At 48.0% G+C, this 24,962-nt stretch overlaps 2 protein-coding genes across 2 annotated transcripts; both read left to right on the forward strand.

Moving 5' to 3' along the window:
• The first annotated feature begins 11,929 nt into the window (after nt 1-11,929).
• Nucleotides 11,930-12,832, forward strand: LOC112123350 (E3 ubiquitin-protein ligase RNF167-like). Its single transcript, XM_024221991.2, has one exon. It carries the CDS (start codon nt 11,930-11,932, stop codon nt 12,830-12,832), a length of 903 nt encoding a protein of 300 aa, XP_024077759.2.
• Nucleotides 12,833-14,719: 1,887 nt separating this feature from the next.
• On the forward strand, nt 14,720-16,822 carry LOC112123339 (E3 ubiquitin-protein ligase RNF167-like). Its single transcript, XM_024221981.2, has 2 exons — nt 14,720-15,771; nt 16,789-16,822. Exons 1-2 carry the CDS (start codon nt 14,720-14,722, stop codon nt 16,820-16,822), a joined length of 1,086 nt encoding a protein of 361 aa, XP_024077749.2.
• Nucleotides 16,823-24,962: the final 8,140 nt, after the last annotated feature.

Consider the following 24,962-nt stretch of genomic DNA (forward strand, 5'->3'; position numbering starts at 1 on the left):
AGACTGTACCTCCTTGAATCACGGTGCCACCTGGGGATTCCTAGATGCAACTCCACCGTGCCATGTCCATCCAGCACAATCTGGCTCATAACATCAACATGTAGGGTAATGACACAGTGAGGCTAAACCACATCCCCAGCTCCAAACACCCTGAGCCTTGGGGCAGTCTGGGTTTGAACTTTGTGGCTCAGATCCCCCAGTCCAAAGGGCGCACAGCACCGATCTCTGTGGGCCCATCCCGAGCTCACAAAAGAGCCAGAGTAAAAGGGCTTCACTTACAGATCCTGCGGGAGAGCTGAGGGATGGAATCCACACCACGTCAGAAGCATCCAAGCGACTGGGCTATTCGTGGGTGTTGGGGAAGACGGCACCGGCAGATGCCTTCCTACACAATGTGGGTCTGTGTCAGGGAAGTCCCTGGCATGCACACATTCCCCCAGCTTTGCAGAGAGCACCTCCAGGGAGAGAGTTCTGCTACGTCTCAGCAGACACCAGCTCCCGTTAGGTACCAAAAGAAGCAAGCGGGTTTTCAAAAGAGCTCGGCCTCTTGGGTGCTGAGTGATTGGGACAATCTGGCCACCAAGTGTCCAACTGGCAGCACACCCTGCTGTAAATTATGAACAAAATGTAAGCTGGCAGGGAACCAGCTCCAACCTAGGGGTGCCTGAGCGGTTGCATTTGCCCACCCGTGCCATTTGCATGCCCACAAACATGGCTGACACTGGCATGCCGATACACTGTGAAAGGGCACATCTAGCCTCTGATAGTGATAGCCGTCTGGGCAGCCTTCTAGTTAACATTTCAAAGTAAACAGCTGATTCTCTTGCTTGCTCAAAGCTTTTGCATTCTAAACTAGAGGAGGGGGGGATCTCTTTTCGGTTTTTTAATCTTTAAATCTTCATGGTGACGCGATACGCTGTACAGACAAACCACGAGTGTGCCTATCTTGTGAGGGGAATGGCAACAAGCGGAAAGATGTTTATCTGCAATAAGAGGGCAACACGCTTTGCCACATCAATATCATGGCGCTTACACTTGGATTAGCACGTCAGGATGGCTTTGATAGACTTCCTTTGGTTTAAACTTAATCTGCTGGTGCTCCTCTGCCGTGGGCTGCTTGAGGCCAGCTGTGAGGCATCAGCGTACAAGACAGAACATATGCCCGAGTAAACAAATTAAGGCTTTCTCCAAAACAACAGGCCTGTGGCTTCCTGGAAGAGCAGCAAAGAGAAACTTAATCAACAGCAGCGGGTGAAATGGCAAAGGGGAGGAGACGGACCTCTGCTAATGAAGGTGATGCTTTCGGATTGCAAATGCTCCCTCGCAGAACTCAAGCAGAGAAGCCACGGGTTGGCTTCCCAGGGTAATGATGCAGAACAGTGCGCTGCACCTGATGGAATTTGACCAGGCCTGGCTCCATGTGGTCAGATTTAAGGGACGTATAAAAGGCCTTGTCTTCAGTAGCGAAAAGGGTGATTTTTTTTTTAACAGGTGGGGAGAGCCTAGAGTTTACCTCAACCTGCTAACACGTGTTAAAACTACAACTGCCTTGTACACGCTAGGTTTTTAGCTTTTGTCCTGTGTGGATGCACCCTTAGGGGCTTGTCTACACACACAAGTTGCATTAATTCAGTTTAAATCAAATCAGTTTAAAAAAGTCATTTAAATCTGTGCAAACCATTGTGTGGACAATTTGGTATCACTTTAAACCTGCTTTGTATTGATTCTTCTCTAAATGAAGCCTGGTCTACAAAGTGGAGGCAAAATAACGGAATTGTTTTAATCCATCTTTACAAGGCTAGCTGCATCTCTGTTTCCTTTCTTGTCTCATCCCTCAGGTGTCTAGCCCCTTGCCGCTACCTATGCAACATCATGATTCTTCCTCATGGAAGGTATGTCTCCACTGCAATCAGAGGTGTGAATGCAGCAGGTGTAGACACACCCAAGCTAGCTCAAACAACAGTGGAATCATAGATTATCAAGGTTGGAAGGGACCTCAGGAGGTCATCTAGTCTAACCCCCTGCTCAAAGCAGGACCACTCCCCAGACAGATTTTTGCCCCAGATCCCTAAATGGCCCCCTCAAGGATTGAACTCACAACCCTGGGCTTAGCAGGCCAATGCTCAAACCACTGAGCTAGCCCTCAGTAAAGCTGTAGCTAGCCAGGCCAGCTCTACTCTAAAAAATGAGGTCAACCCAGCTACATCACACAGGGGTGTGAAAAATCCACCGACCTAACCCCTGGTGTAGACAGAGTTAGGACAAAAGAATTCTTCCATCAACCGAGCTATCGCCTCGGGGAGGTGGATTAACTATAGCAAGGGGAGAACGGTCCCCTCCTGTTGCTGTAATAAGTCTCTACACTGAAGGGGTACTGCAGTGTCGCTGTAGTGATTTAAGTGTAAGCCCCTGGCCAGGCTTGTACACTGCGATTGTTGTTCACACTAGCTACATCAAAGCTTCGGCAGTCACACCGCTGATTGCAGTGCAGACGTGGCCTGCAAACCCTATCTCGTTTATACCGACTGCTTGCCATCCTGCCCAAACTGGGCTTCAGGCATCAGTGGTGACTAGGGGTCACCAAACAAAATTAATAGGCAGCAGGTTTAAAACAAATAAAAGGAAGTATTTCTTCACACAACGCACAGTCAACCTGTGGAACTCCTTGCCAGAGGAACTCCTTGCCAGAAGCCAAGACTATAACAGGGTTCAAAAAAGAACTAGATAAATTCAAGGAGGATAGGTCCATCAATGGCTATTAGCTAGGATGGGCAGGGATGGCGTCCCTAGCCTCTATTTGCCAGAAGCTGGGAATGGGCGACAGAGGATGGATCACTTGATTACCAGTTCTGTTCATTCCCTCTGGGGCACCTGGCAGTGGCCACTGTTGGAAGACAGGATACTGGGCTAGATGGACCTTTGGTCTGACCCAGAATGGCCGTTCTTATGTTCTTATGTATTTCTTCCCTTCAGGAATCTGTGACCTATGAGATTAACCAACGGCCTTCTTGAAACAAAGTCTATTTATTTAGCAGTTGGAACCAAGCATCGGAGAAAAAAGAATTTTAAAACAACGCACAGCTTACACGCATCTTTAGACTCATCTGAGCTTACACTTCATGACAAGCTAGACTTTCTTCCTAAGTTACAGGAGCAGAAAAGATCCAACTTCTAGGCAGCCCGAAGCCTCTTGAATGTCGGTGTGTGACTTATCTGGTTCTCCCAGTCTGACCAACCCTGTTCAAACTGCTGGTGGTGAACCCCATGGGCTACTAGAGGCATAAAGGTTACTCATTCTGACCCGAAGAAGAGCTCTATGTAGCTTGAAAGCTTGTCTCTGTCACCAACACAAGTTGGACCAATGAAAGATATTACCTCCCCCATCTGTTAGAAAGGCTATTAGGTGGCTCTGCTCTGCTACCTAGTCAGACCATTATACGGTACAGAAATAGCACCCGAGTAACAAATCCAAACACAATATTAATCATTCTTAAGTAACAGTCCAACTTTTGTACCTGCACCATCAGTTATTTTGGTGCAAATCTGGGTGGGCATTCTGATTTTGGGTGACATGTCCTACTTTGATTGAACTTGAGTAAAAACAGACTTTGGCCAAGATCAAAAGAGGTTTGAGTTCAAAATGATTTCATTATTTTGGTTCCAGTTTGGGTGTAGACCAGTCCTAGTGTACAGGTTCAAGCTAAACCGATAGATGGCAAGTTTCAACTGATATCGGGGCAACCAAATTGTCACCAGTTTACCTAAATTGGTTTAAAATCACACCATTAGTTAAACTGGAGCAACTCTGTGTGTAGACCAGAACTTAGGTCCTGTAGTCACATGCAAGACTCCTCTGCTGAGTCATTCTAGTTTCAGGAGCTAAAAACCTAAATTAAGATTCAAGCCACTGCTAAGCCACCCTGGTGGGTGGGTCCAATCAGCCCCAACCCAGATATGGAGGGGGTGAGAGTGTGTCTTTGGGTCCAGAGGGAATTAGGACAAAGGAGACGCTGGATGGAAAATCTTAGGAACAGTTTGGAATACAGAAATTACCTCTGGCATTGGCTAGTGTGAGATGTTTCAGAGACATGTGTAGGAAATGCCACAATGTCTAATTATGGAATAACTGACCTGCAGTGGAAGCGTCTTCTTCATCTCAGGCTGTTAGTGGTTGGCACCCAACGGGCAGTCATACCTACAGATGAGTGCAATGAAGGCAGAGTTGCTGGATGCCAAGTGGACCTTCTACGTGTTTCAGGCTCGGCCCTGATCGAATAACCTATCGGTCCATCTCCCAGGAGAAGAGGCCTAAAGGGTGTAGGCCATGCTTTAAAATCGACAATGATGTGTTATGGCAGTTCAGAGCCCAACACGGCACAGGTGAAAGCCTATCCACGCTCTGCCTCTGGCTTTTTAAAGATTGGAATATTGTTGTCTGTGATCTCTTTCCTGTGAGCAAGAGATCAACGCAGAGACCCAGCCGCTTTAATCCTTGGGCAATGGGAGACTGCACAGGCGGCCACTCCATCAGCCTGGAAATTCGACACAGCTCCGTGGAGGAGGGCCCTGCAGCTCAGCTCTAACGTGCAAGGGCAGGGCCATGACCAGGGCGGGGCAAGCGGGGCAGCTGCCCCGGGTGCAAAGCCGCAGGGGCGGAAAAAGGGGGCGGGAAATGACTAAAAAAATCAGTAGGGGGCGCAAATATGCTCGCTCGCCCCGGACGCTAAAAAATGCCGAGTTACGGCTCTGTGCAGGAGGTTGCGTCTGTAACCTACAGTGGAGCTGTCAGATAAACATGGGGCCTCTGAAGACTTTAGAATTCTCTGCTTCTCTCCCATCCAGAAAAGCTTTGGATCCATGCATTTAAGCAACACTGCTCCCATTTACAACCCCTGGTCCCGTGCAACAATGCTGTATATCCCGGTGGCCTCTGCCAAGCTCTCTAAGCTGACAGCTGCATTCCCTCTTCCCAGTCAGGTACCGAGATGGAAGGGGTTCTCCCCCAGGAGCCCTGTGGCTTTGCTCTGCTTCCAAGGCCTACAGCAGATGGAAGAAAGATGACCAGCACCTTATATAGCTAGATTGGGCTTAATCTTTGGTTCACTCTGCAGGACTAGCATTGTCCCACCTAGCTAGGAGCACGTGCCCTCCATCCGGTATGACAGTTTGTGGTTTCTGGGGCCACGTCAGGGCTCGGAACATCGCTGAAGCTTTACATCAGAAAATAAATAATCACACACACACACACACACACACAGCTGCTGTGTTAGGTCTAAATACGGACCACAGCCATAAAGTACGGATCTGCAGCCTGATAGCTGAGAAACTCAGAGTCTGGGGTTCTCATTTCCAAGGTTTTGTCTCTTCCCGTTATCACCCCGATTCAGCAAGGGATTTAAGCACATGTTTAACTTTCAGCACTTGAGCGGTGTGGCTGAAATCAGCGCCATCGCTCTCCTGCTTCAAGTTAGTCATGTGCTTAAGTACTTTGCTGAACTGGTGTGACTGACTACAAGGGGCATCTGGCATTGCAAAATCTAGATCTGGGTCTGGATTCCCGTATGCACTCCCACTCCGCAAATTAGATGATTTTCAGATCCAGGCTTTAGCTCTGGCCTCCTCTCTCATTAGAATTGGATTGTGTGGGCTAAACTCCTTTCAGAAAGCAACGATTCCATTTTCCTCTGGTCTTAAACAGCTTCAATCCATCTTACTGCATTACAGGATCTGTGTTGATTGTTCTACTGTACTGAGTAATAACAACTTGTACTTTCCAGATTACCCCAGGGAACTGTATTCACAGCTTAGCTGCACCATGTATTTGGGAGGGCAGGCACACAATGGGGTAATTTGATTTGTCACAACAATGCAGAGAGCTTCTCGTGGGAAGGGAGAGGGATGGTGGAGCGGGAACAAAAGGGGATTGGCTGCTCAGGGAAGGAGTCTTGAAGGCAGAGAAGGAAGAAGGGGACAGGACTTTGGCAAGGAGCAAGGGGGCGGGGGAGCCAGTGAAATGATTCGAGGGGCCTAATTCTCCTGCGGCAGCGGCAGGGTGCGAATAACTCCCACTTCAGTGGAGAGTACTTGACCCTGTGTGTGGAGAGACAGATGAGGCAGTGGCAAGCGGAGAAGTAGTGGAGGGGGGCAGGATGAGAAATGGGGCATCTAGACCAAAGAGGGGAGGGGAAATCAAAGGTTGCTAAACAGATTTATGCTTCCAGGCACCCCAGGCTTTCCCATCAGCCAATAAACTCTCCCTCCTGGGAAAGAAAGTCTGCAAGAAACTGGAGTGATAGTCAATGGAATAGCGAGTCTAGGGTGACCAGATGTCCCGATTTTATAGGGACAGTCCCAATTTTTGGGTCTTTTTCTTATATAGGCTCCTATTACCCCCCGTCCTGATTTTTCACACTTGCTGTCTGGTCACCCTAAGCGAGTCATAATATAAACCATTGGTTGGAGCAATGGACTGAAGCAGTTTAAAACTTAGTCAAATTGAATTTCAGAGGTCTGTGATCCCTATCGTGTTTAGTTTTTTTCCCCCAAACCATAAGGCACAGGGGCTGAGATGTGTAGTGGTAGGGAAAGGCAGTGTAAGATGGGGGATGGCGGGACTCAGGGCCCCCGAGTTCTACTCCCATCTCTGCCACTGACTCGGTGTGTGAACGTCGGCAGGTCGCGTCCCTTCTCTATGCCTCAGTTTCCCATCTGTGAAATGGGGAGGATACTTACCATCCAAACTGGTCTGAGATCCTGGGATGTATAGCGTAAGGGCAAGATATTCTTTCTTTCCAGTACAAATATCATCAAGAAAAAAGAACCCCTCGCTGGCACTCTGGGGTGACACTGGTTACAGAGCACACTGATACCACAGGAGTGCAGTTGCCAGACGTGGGAGTGCAACTGACTTCAGCAGAGCTACCTCTGGGTTTGGCCCAGGGGGCTACTCACTTTTTAACTGTACCATTAAGAGACATCCCTGCAGATCAGTGGTACATGTGAGCAGGTCCAGAAGTGACCGTTGTGTAATCCGCTGTCTCGTTTAGAGACAAGATAATCATGCGTGTAACTCTGTAATAACCTGGAAGGGGGATTTTGTCTCCTCCCACGGGAAATGTAGGCGAGAGACAGGGGCAGGGGAAACCCCTGTACGTGCATGTGCTGTGGGGAGGGAAGTGAGCGGGATCGCTGGGCGGGGGGGTGACCGAGTTAACAGGGACTGTAGTGCACAAGGAAATCTTGCTTTCTTTCTCTGAGCCTGATTCTGGTCTTCTTCCCAACAGGGTAAGTCCAATGGCCTCTTACAGTTGGTATGGGTACTTCCACCTTTTCCTGTTCTCTGTATGTATAAATATCTTCTGTCTGCTTGCATCGAAGATAGCTAGGAGTGCTGGTAGCGTAGGGTCTGAGGAGAGAGTCCACATAACCAGACAAGCAGATGGACATCATACCAAAAGGACTAAAGGTAAAAAATCCATTATTATCTTCTGTCTGTGTGTTCCATTCTATGCATCCGAAGAAGTGAGCTGTAGCCCACGAAAGCTTATGCTGAAATAAATTTGTTAGTCTCTAAGGTGCCACAAGTACTCCTGTTCTTTTTGCGGATACAGACTAACACGGCTGCTACTCTGAAACCTGGTTTCAGTGATGTTATTCCTGATTTACGCTGGTGTATTTGAACCCAGAATCGCTCTCTCTCTCTCCCTCTAATGGATATTTGAGATAGAGGGCCAGATCTTCAGCTGACGTAAAGCAACGTCGATCCACTGAAGTCCATCTAGCTACAATGAGTTGCCCTGGCTGAGAATCTGGCCTGGAACCTTTCACTACACTACAGTGAAAGTGAACATGCAGAAGTGGTTGGGTGAGTTATAGGCTAGTTGGTCCCTTCCTGCCAGAAAATCTATTAATCTATATCAAAGCGTCACTCTTTAGATGGACACAATAACTCAACCCCCGATCCTACAGTGGTTTCCCTCCATTCAGAACCTTATGTTTCTCCAGGACTCCACCCAGGCGTAGCTTGCTACAGGTCAGGGAGCAGATTAGTCAGTGTGTGCACAGGGGCAATCAATTATTTTTTGTCACAGTCCAGATTTCTTGGCCAAGGTATAATCAAGGTCCAGACTCCAGAGAAAATAATTAAAAACTAATAACAATAATTATAATAATAAGTACGTAAAAAGATTTTGGGGTCTGTTCAAAAGCATCTGGCTGTGCAGATTTGGCCCACGGTCTGCCTATTGACTGCCCTGTGGGGTGAATTACACCCGCTGATCCAACTATTGCTAGCACTATAATGACATGGTTTTCACCTGGAGATCATCAAAAGCCCCCCGTCCTCCCCTCGCAGCCCCCTACAACAAATCACCATAATCATAAAAACCACCCCACTGAATAGTAAAGATATACATTTTATCTATGAACTACTACACACACACACACACCCCTTGCTAAATGAGACCTGTAGGGTGAGGTGGTCAGGAAATTATTATGTTTTTTTCATCAGAAAATTCCAATTTGTTGAGAAAGTTTCTCAGATCCAGGATGGAGAGAGAGAGAGAGACCCCAGAATAGCCAAAATTTCCCACTGTCTGATTGGGTAGGTGCCTTAATCACTGGGCTACACTCTCTACCCTAATGAACATTTATTTATACAAAGTGAAATGGTACCAACAGATGAGATTGAGAGACAGGGCCCCAAATCAGGCACAACAGGGACTTGAACCAGGCTCCTCACACATTCCAGGTAAGTGCTCTAAACCAATTAGCTATCCTGAGATGGGTCTTTGGGTGGGTTTATATTTGTAAAAATAAAACATTCAAAAGGCCTAGATTTCGTTCCAATGCCGAATGAAAACAAAGGCACAATACTCGATACTTGTGTACATGTGTGTGAAATGGAATTCTTGTTTTCCGGTCAGCCCTAGCTATGAGTCTGCATTGGAAGCCGGCTGTTGCTGGATACACGCAGCGAATTTAGGTTTATGAGCGCAGGGAGTGAGAGATGGGGAAGTCCCCAGAAAGCCAGGAGAATGTCAGTCATTTTATTCCAGTGTACCAGCGCTCGCCACTCGCGTTATGAGCTCAGTATAAACACAGAGAAGCAGCATGGTCCAGAATGTAGGATAATGGACCTAATATATATGCACCCCACTGGGATGCTAAATACAACCATAATGCAAATAATAAGGAACAATGAGACACATTAGTTATGAACCCACATCACACACCTGGCTGGGCTGCTTTTCTAGTGCTGCAAAAGCCTTTGAATAAAACATCCAGATCTATTTCACCGTTGAAGCCGCTCCAATTCACGTTGGATCTGAGGCCAGAAATACAATCTTTGCTAGAGTTACAGTGATGTCCCTGTGACAGCGCCAGTCACCTCGATATCTCAGTTGCTGATTGAATCTTCCAGGTAGGACCAGTCTCCTGTGAACTAGATTCTGGTGGCAATTACACTGGTGTAAATCCAGAGTAACTCCATGGACTTCACAGGAGTCGCTCAGGATTTCCACGGGGATAAGTGAAAGCAATATCTGGTCTTGGGTCTCTGTTTCTACAGAGGGTTTCAGCCCAACAATGGACTGTAAGAGAATGGTATAGGAAGTGTAAGTGATCGGTTAATAGAGAGATAAATGGTTTCTTCCTTTCCTCTAGTTTGGATCTTTGTTCAAGTGGTGAAATGGGACCGGTTCCCTGTAATTGCTCGGCTCTCTCATATAACTGCTGCCTCCCATGTGCGGCTTGTTGACATTTAAATAAGTCGCAATTATATTGAGGAAGTAGATTGCACAGACCCCAGAGGATATGGGTAGAGGACACATCCAGGAGTGGCTGCAACATATTTAACACACGCATGCATGACTCACGCTGATTTGCATTGAGTATATCCGGGGGCGCGGGGGGAGATACAGTTTCTCCTAAACGCTGGTTGTAAGGAATACAGCATGTTCCTTGAGCGGTTTCTCTTGCAAACCATGTGCGTCAGTGAATTTCAACGGGATTTCGGTGCCTAACTCCCTTCAGCTCCATTGAAAATCTCAGCCTCTGTTCCCTTTCCTCGCTCCCCTAGACCCTCTCTTCTCCATACTCGAACCCTGGCCTCATTTCCCCTCTCTCTCACTCCTGCTCTCCAGCCACTTCTCCTTCCCCTTCCAGAAAGGATCCCTCCTCTCTGATGCTTGTCCCTCCAGCTTTACACTTGCTGCTCCGTGCCTTTTGTGTCCATTTCCCCCAAATGCTGGCCTCCTCTCTGCTTCAGTCCCTTCCCCACTCCGCTTTCTGCTCCCAGATCCCCTCTTTCCAGTTAGGCTCTAAACCCACCAGTCTTCTTATTGCCCCAAACCTTCCTGCTAATGGCACTAGTTACCCACCCTACGATGCCACCCTGGCCTAACAACTTCTCTGGGCAACAGTTACTGTTGCGACAGATGTTGACGTAGAAACTGGAAAGATCGATTCGGTTTCCTAACCCAGTTATTCCTATTATAGACCACTTCTCTAGGAGAGGGAGTGCCAGCATTTAGGGATCTGGACTGGGACTCATGAGCCCCAGGATCTATTGCTGGCTCTGGGGAAAGTCATTTCTGATTGACCCAGGCTGGGATGCTCGCTGTCGCGGGCTGTGTAACCATACCCGACGCGTTACTCCAATATGAAGCAATAAGAATGATAATTTCTAAAGACAAATCCACTCCTGGACCTAATTGCAGCTCAGCCTTCGAGTCTTACACGCATGCCATGGCTGTAACAATTGCAGAGCTTGGAGACCTCGAAAAGTAATATCAGGGTAGTATTAAGGAAACCAGAATAAAATACACTCCTTGAAATCCGATGAGCCCTTTGGTCCCTGTGCTGCATGCTTCTCTCCTCGATTGCAGGATTATATTAGGAACGAAGCGTCGCTCCTTGCCTGCAGTTGCATCTGAACTCTCCAGACCCTCTGCCAATCTGATCACAGATGAATTGGAGAATGTAGGAGGCTGCTAGGGACTCTCTCTGCCTGTGTGTCTGCACAACCTCTGGCATAATGGGGCCTTGACCTTGGTTGGCATCGCAAGGGGTTACTGTAATATAAGATGATGTCCCCCAACCCAGCATCAAGATTGCAAAAACACGCACCAGGATACGCATCAAACCCGGTACAGGCGTGTAAAAATATGCACAAACAGGCAAAAATTCATATGAAAAATGAAGGGAGGTTCAGGTTTTAGAATAAACTCTTCCAAAAGCTTAGAGGCCTATTCAGTCCTTCAGATGTTCCCACAAGACCACCCTGCTATCTAGGCTTTTTATAAGAGTGCCCATCACTATGGTGTCTGTCCAGCCTCACAGTTTTCCTTCTCACAACTAGCCCATGCCCTCTAAGAGGCTCTGGTTCCTGCTGCTTCCTGTCATCTTCTAAAACTAAGGACTGCTGGCTTGCTACGACCTTCTGCCACCTTCAGGGCTGGATGGCATCTCAGGGGGCATCTCATTCTTCTCGCTTCTCTTCTTTCGGCACTTCCGAAGTTCCCTTCTCTCTCTCCCCCCTCCCTCCCTCGCACAAAAGCCTTGTCTCTTACTGGGACCCAGAGACAGGGTCCAGGAACAGCACAGCAGTCAGTGACTGATGTCACAAAGACTTGGGCAGCTGCATGCAGCTAATGAGAAAGGAGGCATCAGCTGGGAGCCATCCAGCTGGACTCTGCAGTGAAAAAAGCTGCTGACAGTCGCTCTAAGGGAAGGGACTGGGAGACAATAATCCGCCTCATCCTGTCGTTGGTATTGCCTTAGAAGGCTTCAGCATGTCTCACTGATGCCATCAAAGAAGATGAGCAGAGCTGAGTTCTCCTACTGTTCCCCATAGAGTCCTCTGACGCCAACGGCTGCGATTAGATAGGAACTAGGTCAGGACATTGAGAGCCCACCAGCAGCTGCCAGCATGTGGTCTCTGCTGCCAACTCCTCTCTGCCTGATCACTGTATTCCTGCTCTTAGAGGCGCCCATGGCTGAAGTCTTTGTTTACGTGGTCTACAAGCAGAATTCCACCTGCATAGATTTTAGAGCGTTGTCGGCATGCCTGGGGCCTCCGGTCCCAAGAGAGGGCCTGAGGGGTTATCTGATTGAGGCGGCACCTGCAAACGCCTGTCACCCTATCGGAGGTCCACCAGCAGGCGGCAATTCCTCGGCAGCCTTCATCGCGCTCATAAGTAGGTATGACTGCCCGCTGGGGGTTAAGATCCTTCATGCTCAGCAAGCTGGCTATCAAGCGGCTATTGTCCACAACGTGAACTCAGAGACACTGGTGACAATGGTGACTAATGTTGAAAAAATCAGGCAGAAGATTGGAATTCCTTCTGTCTTTACTGGGGAATCAGCCTCCAAGAAGCTGAGAAGGGTTATGGGCTCTGAAAAAGGCATTCATGTCACTCTAGTGGTACCTGAACATTATCATAATCCCTGCTGGAACAATGCAAAGTTCTCCATCGGGGACACTGCTAGGCACTACTGGGATCTCCTGTTTGGATATTGCTCCAAACGCGTGATTTCTCTTTTCATCCAGGAGTTTGGCATGGCAATCGGCATGATCGTGTGCACCCTGCTGGTTGTGGGCTGCATGAGATGGTGCAGGAAGAGCCAGAAGATAACTGTGAGCACGTTCAAAACGGGAGACAAGTATGTTACATGTGTGATCTGCATGGCCGAGTATGAAGAAGGAGACCAGCTGAAGATCCTCCCTTGTTCTCATGTCTATCATGGCACGTGCATAGACTCGTGGCTTCGCATCCAGCCCCAATGTAAGACCTGTCCAATTTGCAAACAGCAAGTGACTGTTGCCAGATAGACCTTTGACATGGACAGGCATCGAAATGTCCCTCTGCAAGTGTAAAACATTTTAGATGAGGGAAAATAAAATGAGTTTGAGATCACAGCTGCTGGAAGTCTCTGGTGTACACACACACACACACACGTACGTACACACACACACAGATCACTAACATTTCCTTTAGCTTTCTCCAGGAGGAAAATACAGACAGTGAAACTTGTTTTACGCAGAGCCCATGGGACCAGTAACGATCAGTTGCCTAGTACAGGTGAGTCTTTAATTAACTACAGAGCTAACAAAACCATATTGGACCACTGGGGATACTTTAAAGGAGACAGTTCAGCAAGGAGTTGACCACTGAAGGTGCAGCTCTGTAGGGATCGAGTGCCAGAGACTCTGAGCATTCACAGCGCCAGCTGGATTCAGTGGGAGACGGAGAACCTCTGGATATCAGGCTCATGTAGCCAGGTATTCCAAAGAGCTCAAAGCCAGAATTTCAAGTGCTCCGTTCCCACAGCTGAGCCAAAGCCACTGTCAGCCCTATGCTTTCAAAATTCATGTGTCAGAACACTCCCCCAAATCCTGAGATTGGCTTACAGATCATAAGATATTTCTGAATAATAAACTTTTGGGATCTTCTTACTCGCCTTCCAGTTTCTGACACTGGAGTCACATTTTAAATCTTCCTCTGCCCCCATGGGGGCTAGACATTTAAATGAAAGCTGAGATTCTCTTTCAATCCCTTGACTCCAGCAGCTGGAGCTTTGAGGTAAACAACAAATATTGCGAGACTGGCAATAAAATCATGAGAATTGGCAACACCGCCAGATCTTTTGGTGGCCAGCGGCTCCCACTGTGACCCTTGAGACCAGAATTTCAGAAGAGCTCAGCCAACACTCAGCACGAATCCAGTGTTCTGCGCACTTGGAAAATCTGACCACTTGTTTTGGTGACTTACACGGAACCTACGTGCTTTTGCCAATCTGGCCAAGAGCGTATCGTTGGTTTCGCTCTGCGTGGATGGACAGATGGATGTAATTTCAAGTTCTGCTGGTTTTATTTTGAATGATGATTTACTTATTTTAGATTATTTATTTCCATTATCTAATGACAAAAAGCTCTGGCCTTGTAGCTTTAGGTGCTTTGACATCCACTAGATGATCACACTCGTAGAAAGGAAAAGGTGGGGCTTTTTGTTTTTAAAGCAGAAAGCAAGTTCAGTCAACCAACCTGGGCTGATATCTCCCCTCCCACATGGGAGAGGATGATCCTAATAGATCATTCCTACTGTGCAGTGTTCTCCAGGCATCATGTTCTTACCCAAGGTGAAGGATTTCAGTTTGCAGTGGGAGGACTGCCAAGAGAAGGGGCATTTATCCCTCGGAAGGATGTGAGCAACTCCCCTTGAGTGCAGCAGGAGATACTGATAACTTACCAGAGATTGGACTGGGACAGAACTGGGTCCAAGAAAGATGGAGGAGTGGCGGACAGGAGAGAACTAGGGAAGAGAGAAGGGTGCAAGGCATGTTGGCAGTGATGTTACAGGGACCTAGTCCTGGGGAAGTGCAGCAGTCATTGGGTGATGTCACAAAGCCCTGGGGAGGTGGGGAGGAAAGGTTGCCTAGCAGCTGGAGACAAGGAGCGAGAGAGAGAGGGTGGAGCCCGGGGAACCAGCAGACCAGCATGGTGAACTGAAGGAAGCCTTTTGCAGAAGCTTCCAGGGAAGAGGCGGGGTATAGTTACCATCCTGCTGCTGCTGCTGTTGTCTTCTGCAAAGACTCCAGGAATGTTAGGTTGATACCACTCAGACAGGCTGATAAGTGTGTGTTTGCCTCCTAAGATCCTTCACAGTTACGCCTTTCCTCTTTGCCCACTTGCACAGAGAGAGACCCATCAGCGTTCAGCATGAGGCCCCCGCTCCCTCTCCCTCTCCGTGCGGTCGCCGTGCTCCTGCTCGTGGACGTTGCTGTCGCGGAGGCCTTTGGGCATGTGGTTTACGACCACGGCTTCACCTGCGTAGGTTACAACGCACTGCCTGCATGCTTTGGATCGCCCCTCCCGAGTGAAGGGCTGATGGGGTACTTGATCGAGGCCATGCCTGCAAACGCCTGTGAGCCTATAGAAGGCCCGCCAGCATCCTCCAACTCCTCTGAGGCTTTCATCGCACTCATCCGTCGGTCTGACTGCCCCTTTGGGGTCAAGGTCCTTCACGCACAGCAAGCCGGGTACCAAGCCGCCGTCGTGCACAACGTGAATGCAGAGCATCTGGTGAACATGGTAACTGACGACAAAGAAATCAGGCAGCAGATTGCGATCCAGTCTGTCTTCACAGGGGAATCGGCCTACATGCATCTGAGAAGGGCTTCACGTTATGAAAAAGGGGCTTATGTCACCCTGGTGGCACCCAAACATCCTCATAACCCTTGCCAGGATGCTACTACGCCTTCCATGTGGGCTACTGCTAAGCAGCACTGGCCACGCATGCTTAAATATGCCGCATACCACGTCATTCCTTACGTCCTCCAGGAGTTTGGGTTCATGATCAACGTGATCATTTGCACCATCCCGCTTGTGGTCTACGCACGATGGTGCACGAAGGGCCGGAAGATAACCCTGTGCACCTTCAAAAGGGGAGACCAGTACGAGATGTGTGTGATCTGCATAGCCGAGTACGAAGAAGGAGACCAGCTGAAGATCCTCCCTTGTTCTCACGCCTATCACTGCGCGTGTATCGACACCTGGCTTCACACCCAGCCCAGGAATAAAACCTGCCCCTTTTGCAAACAGCAGGTGACTGCTGAAGCTCAGGATGTCAGTCTGCACGGAGGGAGGAACCCACAGGAGCAAGTGGGGGGAGAGGAGGACCACGCGGAGGATGGGGAAGACGAAGATGGTCATGACGATGAGTATATTGAGGGAGAGGAAGAAGACGACCAAAGTGTGGACACTGAGGAAGGGTATGATGAGCTGGAGAATGACCCTCGTTGAGTACTAGAATCAAACCAAACCAATATCAGTCCAAGCCACACGACCCCCAGCTTTGGCCCATCACTAGCTCCAGCCTGTCTATGGGGAAGCGTTTAGCTCAGTTCAGTTTTGGCTCCTTTCTCTCACTCCCCACAATAAAAGGCATAAAATGTCTGCTGCAAATGTAACTCTCCTTAGGCTGGTGGAAATTAAATGCATTTGATATCATTGAGTTCCTGGGAATTTCTGGTCCCCGTCCACTCACATTTCCTATTGCTTTTGTCTAGATGGAATATAGATACACAAATACATGCAGTGAATCTTAGTTTAAGGACTTGCATTGTGGCAGTGCATAGAGGCCCCGACTGAGACTGGCGTCCCATTTTGCGGGATGCTATGTAGACCTAGCAAGTCATCGCCTGTCATGACAAGCTCCAACCTAAAGAGAACAACAGGGAAACAGAACCTGACTGTTGACTGAAGTGACTGACCCAGATCAGAGGGAGAACTGGGACTAGAATGTAGCTCTCCTAGTTTCCAGGCCAGCGCTCTGTCCCCTGAACCTCGCTGCCTCACCTGAGCTACCCTTTGGCAGCAACTCAAGAGCCCGGTAACAATTCCTTGCAGAGTACAGGTTAGTCTGTAGCGACAGGTGCAGCCGAACTGTTCAGGGGTACTCTGAGGATACTTTAAAACGGTCCCTTAAGACAAGGGGTGGTGACGACTGAAGGTCCAAATCATTCCAGTAGGATTCACTCCATGCAGGTGGGCAGAGAGAAAAGATACGAACGGTTTTCAAGGGCTGCATAATCGGCTGCATTTTGAAGGCTGGCTGATCCCTCCATGCATTCCGCAGAGGCAGACATGACAGGTACATGTAAGCGCCTGCTCTCCAGGGTTTTCCGGGTCATTTTCCAAGCATTTCTAAACACTGTAAGAAGGGCAGAATTTATGTACTAACATGCCCCAAATCAGATATTCATCTCCTCTCTCTCTATTGGTTACAGGAAGAGCGATTTGTTCATTTTGGAGAGCTTCTGAGTGCATCTCCAGTTCAGGTTGAAAACACTGAGCCAGAGCCGCAGACCAGCAAAGGATTCAGCCCACAGTCAGTTAACACCCTATGACCAGCTACGCTAGCCGGTCATGTAGATACATTCTCCTGATCATCATCAGCCTGATCAACAGGCACTGTTACACCACTACCAGAGCCCAGCGCTCTTCGCTGGATGTGAATATCCCGCTCCCAATTGTCAGCATTCAAGTCATTGGGCTGTCGGCAGATCTCAACCATCAGGATCACACAGATGAAGGAAGGTCTATGGCCAACATTTTCCAAAGAGGCTAGTGACTTTGGGTACCTCTGGTTCTGGGTGTCTATTTTGAGACAACTAAAAAGGGCTTGATTTTCAGAAAACGCTGTCTGAAAATTAAGCCCATGTCTCAAGTTTGGCACCCAAAACCACTAGGGACTTTGTAAGATTTTGGCAGGGGTTCAAAGCAAGCCAGAGCCTAGACCCTGTAGCACTGTATAGATGCAAGCCAATAGGGGAAGGATAGCTCAGTGGTTTGAGCATTGGCCTGTTAAACCCAGGGTTCTGAGCTCAATCCTTAAGAGGGCCATTTAGGGATCTGGGGCAAAAATCTATCTGGGGAGTGGTCCTGCTTTGAGCAGGGGGTTGGACTAGATGACCTCCTGAGGTCCCTTCCAACCTTGATATTCTAACATCTTGAATTGCACCCAAAAGTCACCAGGGAGCTAGTGCGACCTACAAAGCGCAGGTGCAACGTGCTATGGAAAGGAAACTCCACTAGGAAAATATCCTGCTGTTTTCTACATTGTTTGAAGCTTCAGGGTATCGCAAGGTATGACACATTGCAGTTATCGAGCAATGGGCTGAGCAATGCATGGATAAATGCAGTGAGGTGTGTAAGCCAAGTGGAAAAGTCGTAACTAGAGCTAAACGAAATTTGGAATTTCCATCCCACGGAAAATTCCCACATTTGTTTTCATCCAAATAGGATGAAATGTTGAAATGCTGAATATTATCATGGAATGGAAGTTCTGAAAACGCTGAACGGTTTCGTTTCAACATTTTCGTTTGAAGGGAAACATGCTGACATTCCTGAAACGGAAATGTTTTATTTCGGGGTATTGAACTGACCCAAAATGCTTCAAGAGAGGCAGGATCTGGACATGAAAGGAAGAGATGGGTTCTCCACTCTGCTTACCATTATCAAAGACTATCACACTATAACTCTAAAGCGTCTGCCACAGATGCCTTGACCTCCTGCACTGTAGCTGTCTGATCTGCCACCCTCCATCAAACATTAATAACTGTCTGCAGAGCCAGGTTGGCTTATTGCTGGGATGAGACGTGCTCCTATTTGCCACAGGCTGATTATTAGTAACTTCTCTAGAGATTGCTTTATCCAAGTTACAACCTGTATGTAGGATAAACCGTAGAGCGTCTGCCCAAGGAAATGCACCAGAGAAAAATATGGAGATGTTAGATCCTCAGCTTGAGTAAATCGGTGAAAATCCATTGACTTCAATAGAGCTGCGCAGATTTACCCTGGCTCAAGATCTGGCCAGTGTGACACTGAAACCGAGTTCAATTCATGTTCCGGTTTAATCATCGGTTAGGAGCAAAGTTGGGGAGAGCATGGTTAGAGGAGGGGCTGGAAAAGGAGGGGCAAGGCTCATGTGGAGAGTACAGAGAGGCAGGCAGCTATATTACAGCAGCTTCTGGAAATGCTCTCTCCTCTTTTCCTTGAAGTCCATGCAATCTGCTCTCTTGGTATAATTGCAGTTAATTTAAATGTCAGCAAGCCACCCAGGGGAGTCATCAGTTTTAAGAGGGAGCAGAACAATTACCAGGAAGGAGTCCCCATTTCACCACTTGAACTGAGATCCAAAGTAGAGGCAAGCAAGAAACCATGTTTACCTCGACATTTAACTGACTTCGAACACCTTCCATACCAAAAAGGCCACAACAACCTGAAAATATTTGAGACAAGGGCCCAGCGTAGAAGCAGAATTACAGAGGTGTTCTGGATCCAACCAGGAACGGTAGTAGGGTGACCAGATGTCCCGATTTTATATTCCCAAGCCAGTTCCAAAAGATCCAGTCAGAGACAGAATCTTGCTAAGTGAGATATAGATGGGATCCAGTCAGAAGGCTCTACAATATTTTTAACTGCCTGTCAAAGAGCCCTCTTGCCCCCTTTAGCCTATTCCCTGCTCCCATAAAGCCAGGGCCGGCTCCAGCAATTCTGCCGCCCCAAGCAAAAAAAAAAAAAGTCACGATCGGCGGCGGCAATTGGAAAAAAAAAAAGCCGCGATCAGCGGCGGCAGTTCAGCGGCAGGTCCTTCGCTCTTAGAGGGAGTGAGGGACCTGCCACCCCCGAATTGCCGCAGGTGCCACCCCTCTCCCTTGGCCGCCCCAAGCACCTGCTTGTTAAGCTGGTGCCTGGAGCCGGCCCTGCATAAAGCACAGAACCAAAGAATGATTTATAGATCTTATTGGTGAGAGCTTTATTTTTGTCGTTTTTCTCATGCATTTCTCATGCAGGGCTTGTGCGTGTGTGTGTGTGTGTATAGTTTATTATATTGCTAGGAGTTTTACCAGACGCACGGAGGAAAATGCTGATGACCTGACCCAGTGCAGAGAACTATCACACTTAGACAACCAGCAAAATGTCAGCACTATAGATCACTGGGAGCAATTCAGGCTACCCACAGGGTAATCAGCCACCTAAGTGCAACCTATCAGTAAGGATGAAACTCATCCCTGTGCAAAGAGCCAGCACTAAGAAAGGAACTACTCTGAGGGTTTAAGTGGGACATAAGTGATGGATAGGTCTTGTGATGGCTGATGCACAGGAGTGAATTTCAGCCTTGAAGACTGACATATAATATCTACTATAGTTATAAGGGATGTGCCAAATGCCCCACTGGCAGAACTCGAGTGACTTCAGTGGAATTATACCAGCCGAGAATTTCGCCTTGCATCCCTAATAACCATCTGGAGGAGGAGGGATGGGGAAGGAGAGAATCAACTTGGGTTGAGAACCAGCAACCCCTATTCTTCACAAAGGCTGTATGGAGCTTGGAGTCCCGCCTGCAATATGGGGATTTTACCTACATTCAGGGCCACCTAGAGGATTCAGGGGGCCTGGGGCAAAGCAATTTCGGGGGCCCCTTCCATAAAAAAAAGGTGCAATACTATAGAATACTATATTCTCATGTGGGCCCCCGCGGGGCCAGGAGCCTGGGGCAAATTGCCCCACTTGCCTCTCCCCCCGGGGGGCCCTGCCTACATTCCCATCCATCATTGTGCAGGGTGGGTTTTAGCTCCTGGAGCCCAATCCTGTGCCCGGTGACTTCAATGAGAGTAGGACCAATGTGATTTCTTCCATGGAAGCAATCCATCTCCGCTGGTGATTGGACCCTTCTGATTGGATCCTTTCTTCACCCTTCCTGCTCACTGATATTAGACATGGTCAGAAAACAGAATTGCCATCCCAGGAAACTTTTTGAGATTTCAACCTTTTTTTGGTCCTGAATCAAGATGGAAAGCCAAAAATTTTGACTTTTTTTGGCAAAACAAAATTCCAAAAATAATTTAGGTTAGGGTCAATTAAAACAGTTAATTTGGCTAAATTTGAAACATTTCATTTTGATTTCAACCCTTTATTTATTTATAAATGAAATAGAGAAAATTTCAAAGCAAAAAAAAAATCAAAATTTTTGTTTTGAAAACTTCAAAAACAAGACAAAGTTTGACATTTTTGAAGCTTTTTTCCATTTTTTTCCTAAATGAAATGTTGTCAAAATCAACACAATTTCTCCAAAAAAAAAAAAAAAAAACCAGACAGTTTTGTCAAAATGGCATTTTCCAACCAGCTCTATTGGTTATATGCGGAGAGATGAAATTAAAAAGATAGACCTTGGAAACTGGAGCAGAATTTAACTACTTGGGAAATGATGCTCGATCAATCCTCAGGACCCCTCCCTACTCTCCAGAGAGTCTCTCTCTTCCTCATGACTGATATGCATTCTCCAAGCATCACCAATCTGAGTCACAATTAAGTCCAATGTGACCTCCCTTCAGACAAGCTTACACCTGCATAGGCAGATTGGGAAGGCAACCCTCTGCCCTGCATACTTTGTACTAACAAAAGAGGTCAGGGCGAACCAATCCAGCTTTACCTTCTGCATGCAGTCACCAAGTCCCTGTGTCATGATTGGGTTTGGGGCCAGGCATTGCTAGCACTGACAACTCTGATTTCATTGTATGGAGCAGGGTTTCTTTATTGGGAGTGCAGGGGCAAGAGAAGGGGAGACTTAGATAATTTCACTAACAAAACCCCTGGTTGTCACCCGGACACTTCGTATTTATGGAAACATATATCTTGTGTTTTCCCTGTTCTCCCTCCGGCTTATCTCCCGTTCCATCTCTTTCCCCCCATCAAGACTCCAGTTCTTTTTCTTTTTTCCCTTCTCCCCCAACTCTGTTCCTGATTTTCCAGAGCCCATTCTTCCACTGTTGAAATGTTTACTGTGAGTCGATCCACGCCCCTTTCACCTTTCCCCTCTTTTTCTCTGCCTCCAAATCCCCTTCTTTCTGACCCACACCCACTCCTCTGCCTCGTTACACTCTGCACCACTTCTCTCGCTCTGCTCTCAGAGAAGTTTTTATGCACTGTGACAAATCAAGTTACACCAAGGTGTCTTTGCACTCATGAATGTGTGGTACAGCTAAGCCGTGGATATAGTTCTCTGGGGTAATCTGGAAAGTACAAGTTGTTATTACTCACTACAGTAGAACAATCAACACAGTTTCTGTAATGCAGTAAGATGGATTGAAGCTGCTTAAGAACACAGGGAAATGGAATCAGTGCTTTGAAAAAAGAAAAAAGAGTTTGGCTCACAAAATCCGCTTCTCATAGCTCATGTGTGGTCCTAGATGTCACGCTCTGATGTGCTCCAGGGCATTTGCTCATAGCTGGCAGCAGGGTTAGTCCTGCTGCGTGAAGCCAAGTCCACTCTATGGGCCAAGTCCTGCTTTCATTTATATGGGTGTAAATCCAGAGTCACTGCACTCAAGTCCAGGGGCTGTCCATAAATTAAGTAACACATGTTTGGGTGATTTTCAAGACCCACTCTCCCCGTGAAACACTTTGCAACACTAAAAAAAACCATGGAAAATTAAGGCCCCTGATGCACTTTGTCATTTATGGACAGCCAAAGTTATTTTGGGTTTATGCCAGTGTAACTTGGAGCAGGATTTGGCTATACAATTGCAGCTATAAATCCTATTGACCACTTTTCTCCACCCTCTCTGGATAGGACCGTCCTCTTACTTTGTGTCTTACCTTTGCGCTGGAACTGCCTGCTGTTCCGTACTTTGGAGTCACATATACATTCTGAAAACCAACATCCAAGTATTCCAGTTCTATTTGCAATGGTGAGCTGAGCCAAAAGCAAATCTAAGGAGCTTTGAACTACTTATTCTCAATCAGTTCACTACAAGGACTGATTTTACACCCACCGTAAAAGATGACCATTAGTTACTAAGCCACCTCCTCCCATCCCCTCTCCCGTGCTAGCCCTGAGCACCTCTCCAATCTTTTTTCATGAATTTATCCTCACAACACCCTGTGAGGTAGCTTTCTATTCCTGGCTCCTGTTCCTCCCTTATCCTGCTGCACAATCCCAAACAAGTCATGTGCCTCTGTTTCCCCTCCTACTCTTTCCTATTTAGATTGCAAACTTTTCAGGGTAGGGACTGTTTCTCTTGTATGTATGGCACCTGTTGGGATGGTGCCGTACTGAATGAATGGTGTGAGCATAACTTGACATGACTTAAACATGCAGAGGATCCTGGGAACAGGGTCCCTTAAAGCGGAAGCAGATTTGATAAAGGACGGGCAAAGCCTGCGTGTGTGATTGATATTGAACCTATTGGTTGGCAAATAGGGGCCCGTGCAAAAGTAAATATCACATGCATAAAGTTCCTGGTTATAGTGACCCTACAGCAAGGACACCACGCAGAGAGCCAGAGTGAATGATTGATGAGTGAGTCAACGTGGAGTGGTCTTTGTTCGGTACCCCCACTCCCCCAGCCCCTTCTACAATTAATAACCCCACGCCCATTGGGTATGCTTTTGAGACATGTGACTCCTTTGAGGAAAAAGAGGATAAGAATCAAGCAAAGCAAGTTACCGTCAGAGAGAGAGATGAGGAGAAAAGGGAGAGGGGATTCCGTAATTGACACTTGAAGAAGTTGCTGGACAGAGTAGCCAAAACTCTGCTCCGTGGGGTCGAGTAGGACTGTGACCAGAGGGGTTTCCAGGCAGCGAAGGCCTGGCCTCGAGGGAACCCGAGACAGACCAGAGAGCTGAGGAGAGCAGACCTGGACAGAAAAAGCCGTCCATAGAATTAGTAACCACCTTCTCAGTTTGCCAAGCAGGAACGGTGTGAGGCTAGCGCAGGGCCTGTTTGTGTATGTTTGTGAAAGGGAGGCTCGCTAAGAGGAATGTATAGCTCTTAATGTATACTTCTTAAACGCCTAACCTAGGCGTGATGTGCTTAATGGAACCCTTTACCGCTTGTGTAATTCCTTCTCGAATCAACTGCAGGGTATGCAAGATCATTACTGTGGTTCTTTTTCACTGGTACGACAGTCATCTGCCCCACTGAGAGCCATTAAAGATCCATTTCAGGGGGAGTAGCCCCCTGGTGCCAAAAGCACCTAACACAATGGGCCCTGATCTTGGTTGGAGCCCTGTAGGTGCTACGGTGATAAAAACAACCAATAGTCGCAAGTCATCCCCTATGATTTACCTTGGAACTGGGTAAGTGGCACAATCATAAGAAACGCAGCCCTTCCAAGCCCGCAGGTCCTGCTTAAATGGAGCAGGGCACTACCTCTGGCTTTCTGCAGCACAAAATGAGGTGGGATCTGCATTCCTGAGCGGATGGGGATGACCCAACCGATTCCCCCTATTCCCGCTGCAGGGGATTCCCACTAGAAATGCCTCAAGCTCTGTCAAACAATGTAAACCTGCCATTAGAGACTTGCAAACAGGATGGGAGGAAGAAATATGGTGCGAGGGCTGGGGTGGACGTGAGAAAGAGAGTGGACGAGGCAGTGAAGCAGTGATGTCACCCAGGCCGGGCGAGAAGTCTATTCTACAGCACTAAGCCATGATAGGTACATGTCGTGCTGCAATATCACCCATGCCACAGTTAGGGTGTGGAGGATGAGGCCAGCGAAGAAAAGCTGTTCGCAACGGGAAGAAAAGCTACCATTCATCCAAGCCATTTCTGGCAGCGCTTCAGTGATGGGTTTGATAATTTATATGCCTCTCCTCAGGAAAAGCCTGGAAACCAGACAAGGGTGTTGGAGCGGGGCCGGGCAATGGGGCGGAGGGAGAGAGAGGGGAACCAGGGGCAGATAGGGAGCAGAGGACTAAGGAAAGAGCCAGAGAGGTGACAGGGCAAAGTGGGACCAAAGGAAAAGCCAGGTAAGGGGCAGCCCCTAAGTAAGAGACAGTGCAGGAGAGAGGGCCAAGAGGTGAGCCATGGAGAGAGATACAGAAACCAAGGTGGGGTGGAACCAAGAACGGGAAAGAGGAAGTTAGTGGGGGAGAGAGGGAAGCTCGGGAGGGGAAGAGAACAGAGGGAGGCAGAGAACGGAAGGATGAGGGAGGCAAGAGGGGATAGCAGGCGCAGAGGGCAAAAGGTGGAGGTGATTCCAGCCAGCCAAGGAGAAGAGTCATCAGGGAGAGAGAAAGGAGAAATAAATGTCCGCAGCTGCAGGACAGCTGCACAGTGAGGTCATAAGGACCTGGGGAGAAGGTTCTGGAAGGTTGCTTGGCAGCTGGAAGCAGAAGCTAAGGATCAGTGGGGGGCAAACAGGCCAGCTTGACAAGCAAAGGAAGCTGCAACCAGAAGCTTGAAGGCTTGGGTATAACCCAACACCCACTACATCTTGTCAAGTCCTGCTGCTATCACTGCCCGGCAGGAAGGCTCCAGTCTGTTCTGACACATGGAAGATCCAGTAGTCACCTTCAGTCCACTGTTTCCCATAAAGGCCTCCGAAGCCAGAGCTTTCTCTTAGACAAGACCCAGGCCAGCACCGGTGCAGAGAGTTCTCCACTAGCTGCCAGC

The sequence above is a fragment of the Terrapene carolina genome, unplaced genomic scaffold (genome assembly GCF_002925995.2).
Source record: "Terrapene carolina triunguis isolate 2854851 unplaced genomic scaffold, T_m_triunguis-2.0 Scaffold194, whole genome shotgun sequence".
In the NCBI taxonomy this organism is placed as follows: Eukaryota; Metazoa; Chordata; order Testudines; family Emydidae; genus Terrapene; species Terrapene triunguis.

Bases quoted from the DNA above. Each gene is read 5' to 3' on its own strand.
- LOC112123350 (XM_024221991.2), top strand. From the start codon at position 11,930: ATGTGGTCTCTGCTGCCAACTCCTCTCTGCCTGATCACTGTATTCCTG.
- LOC112123339 (XM_024221981.2), top strand. From the start codon at position 14,720: ATGAGGCCCCCGCTCCCTCTCCCTCTCCGTGCGGTCGCCGTGCTCCTG. The intron at 15,772-16,788 runs GTATGATGAGCT...TATTGGTTACAG, and splicing joins AGTGTGGACACTGAGGAAGG to GAAGAGCGATTTGTTCATTT.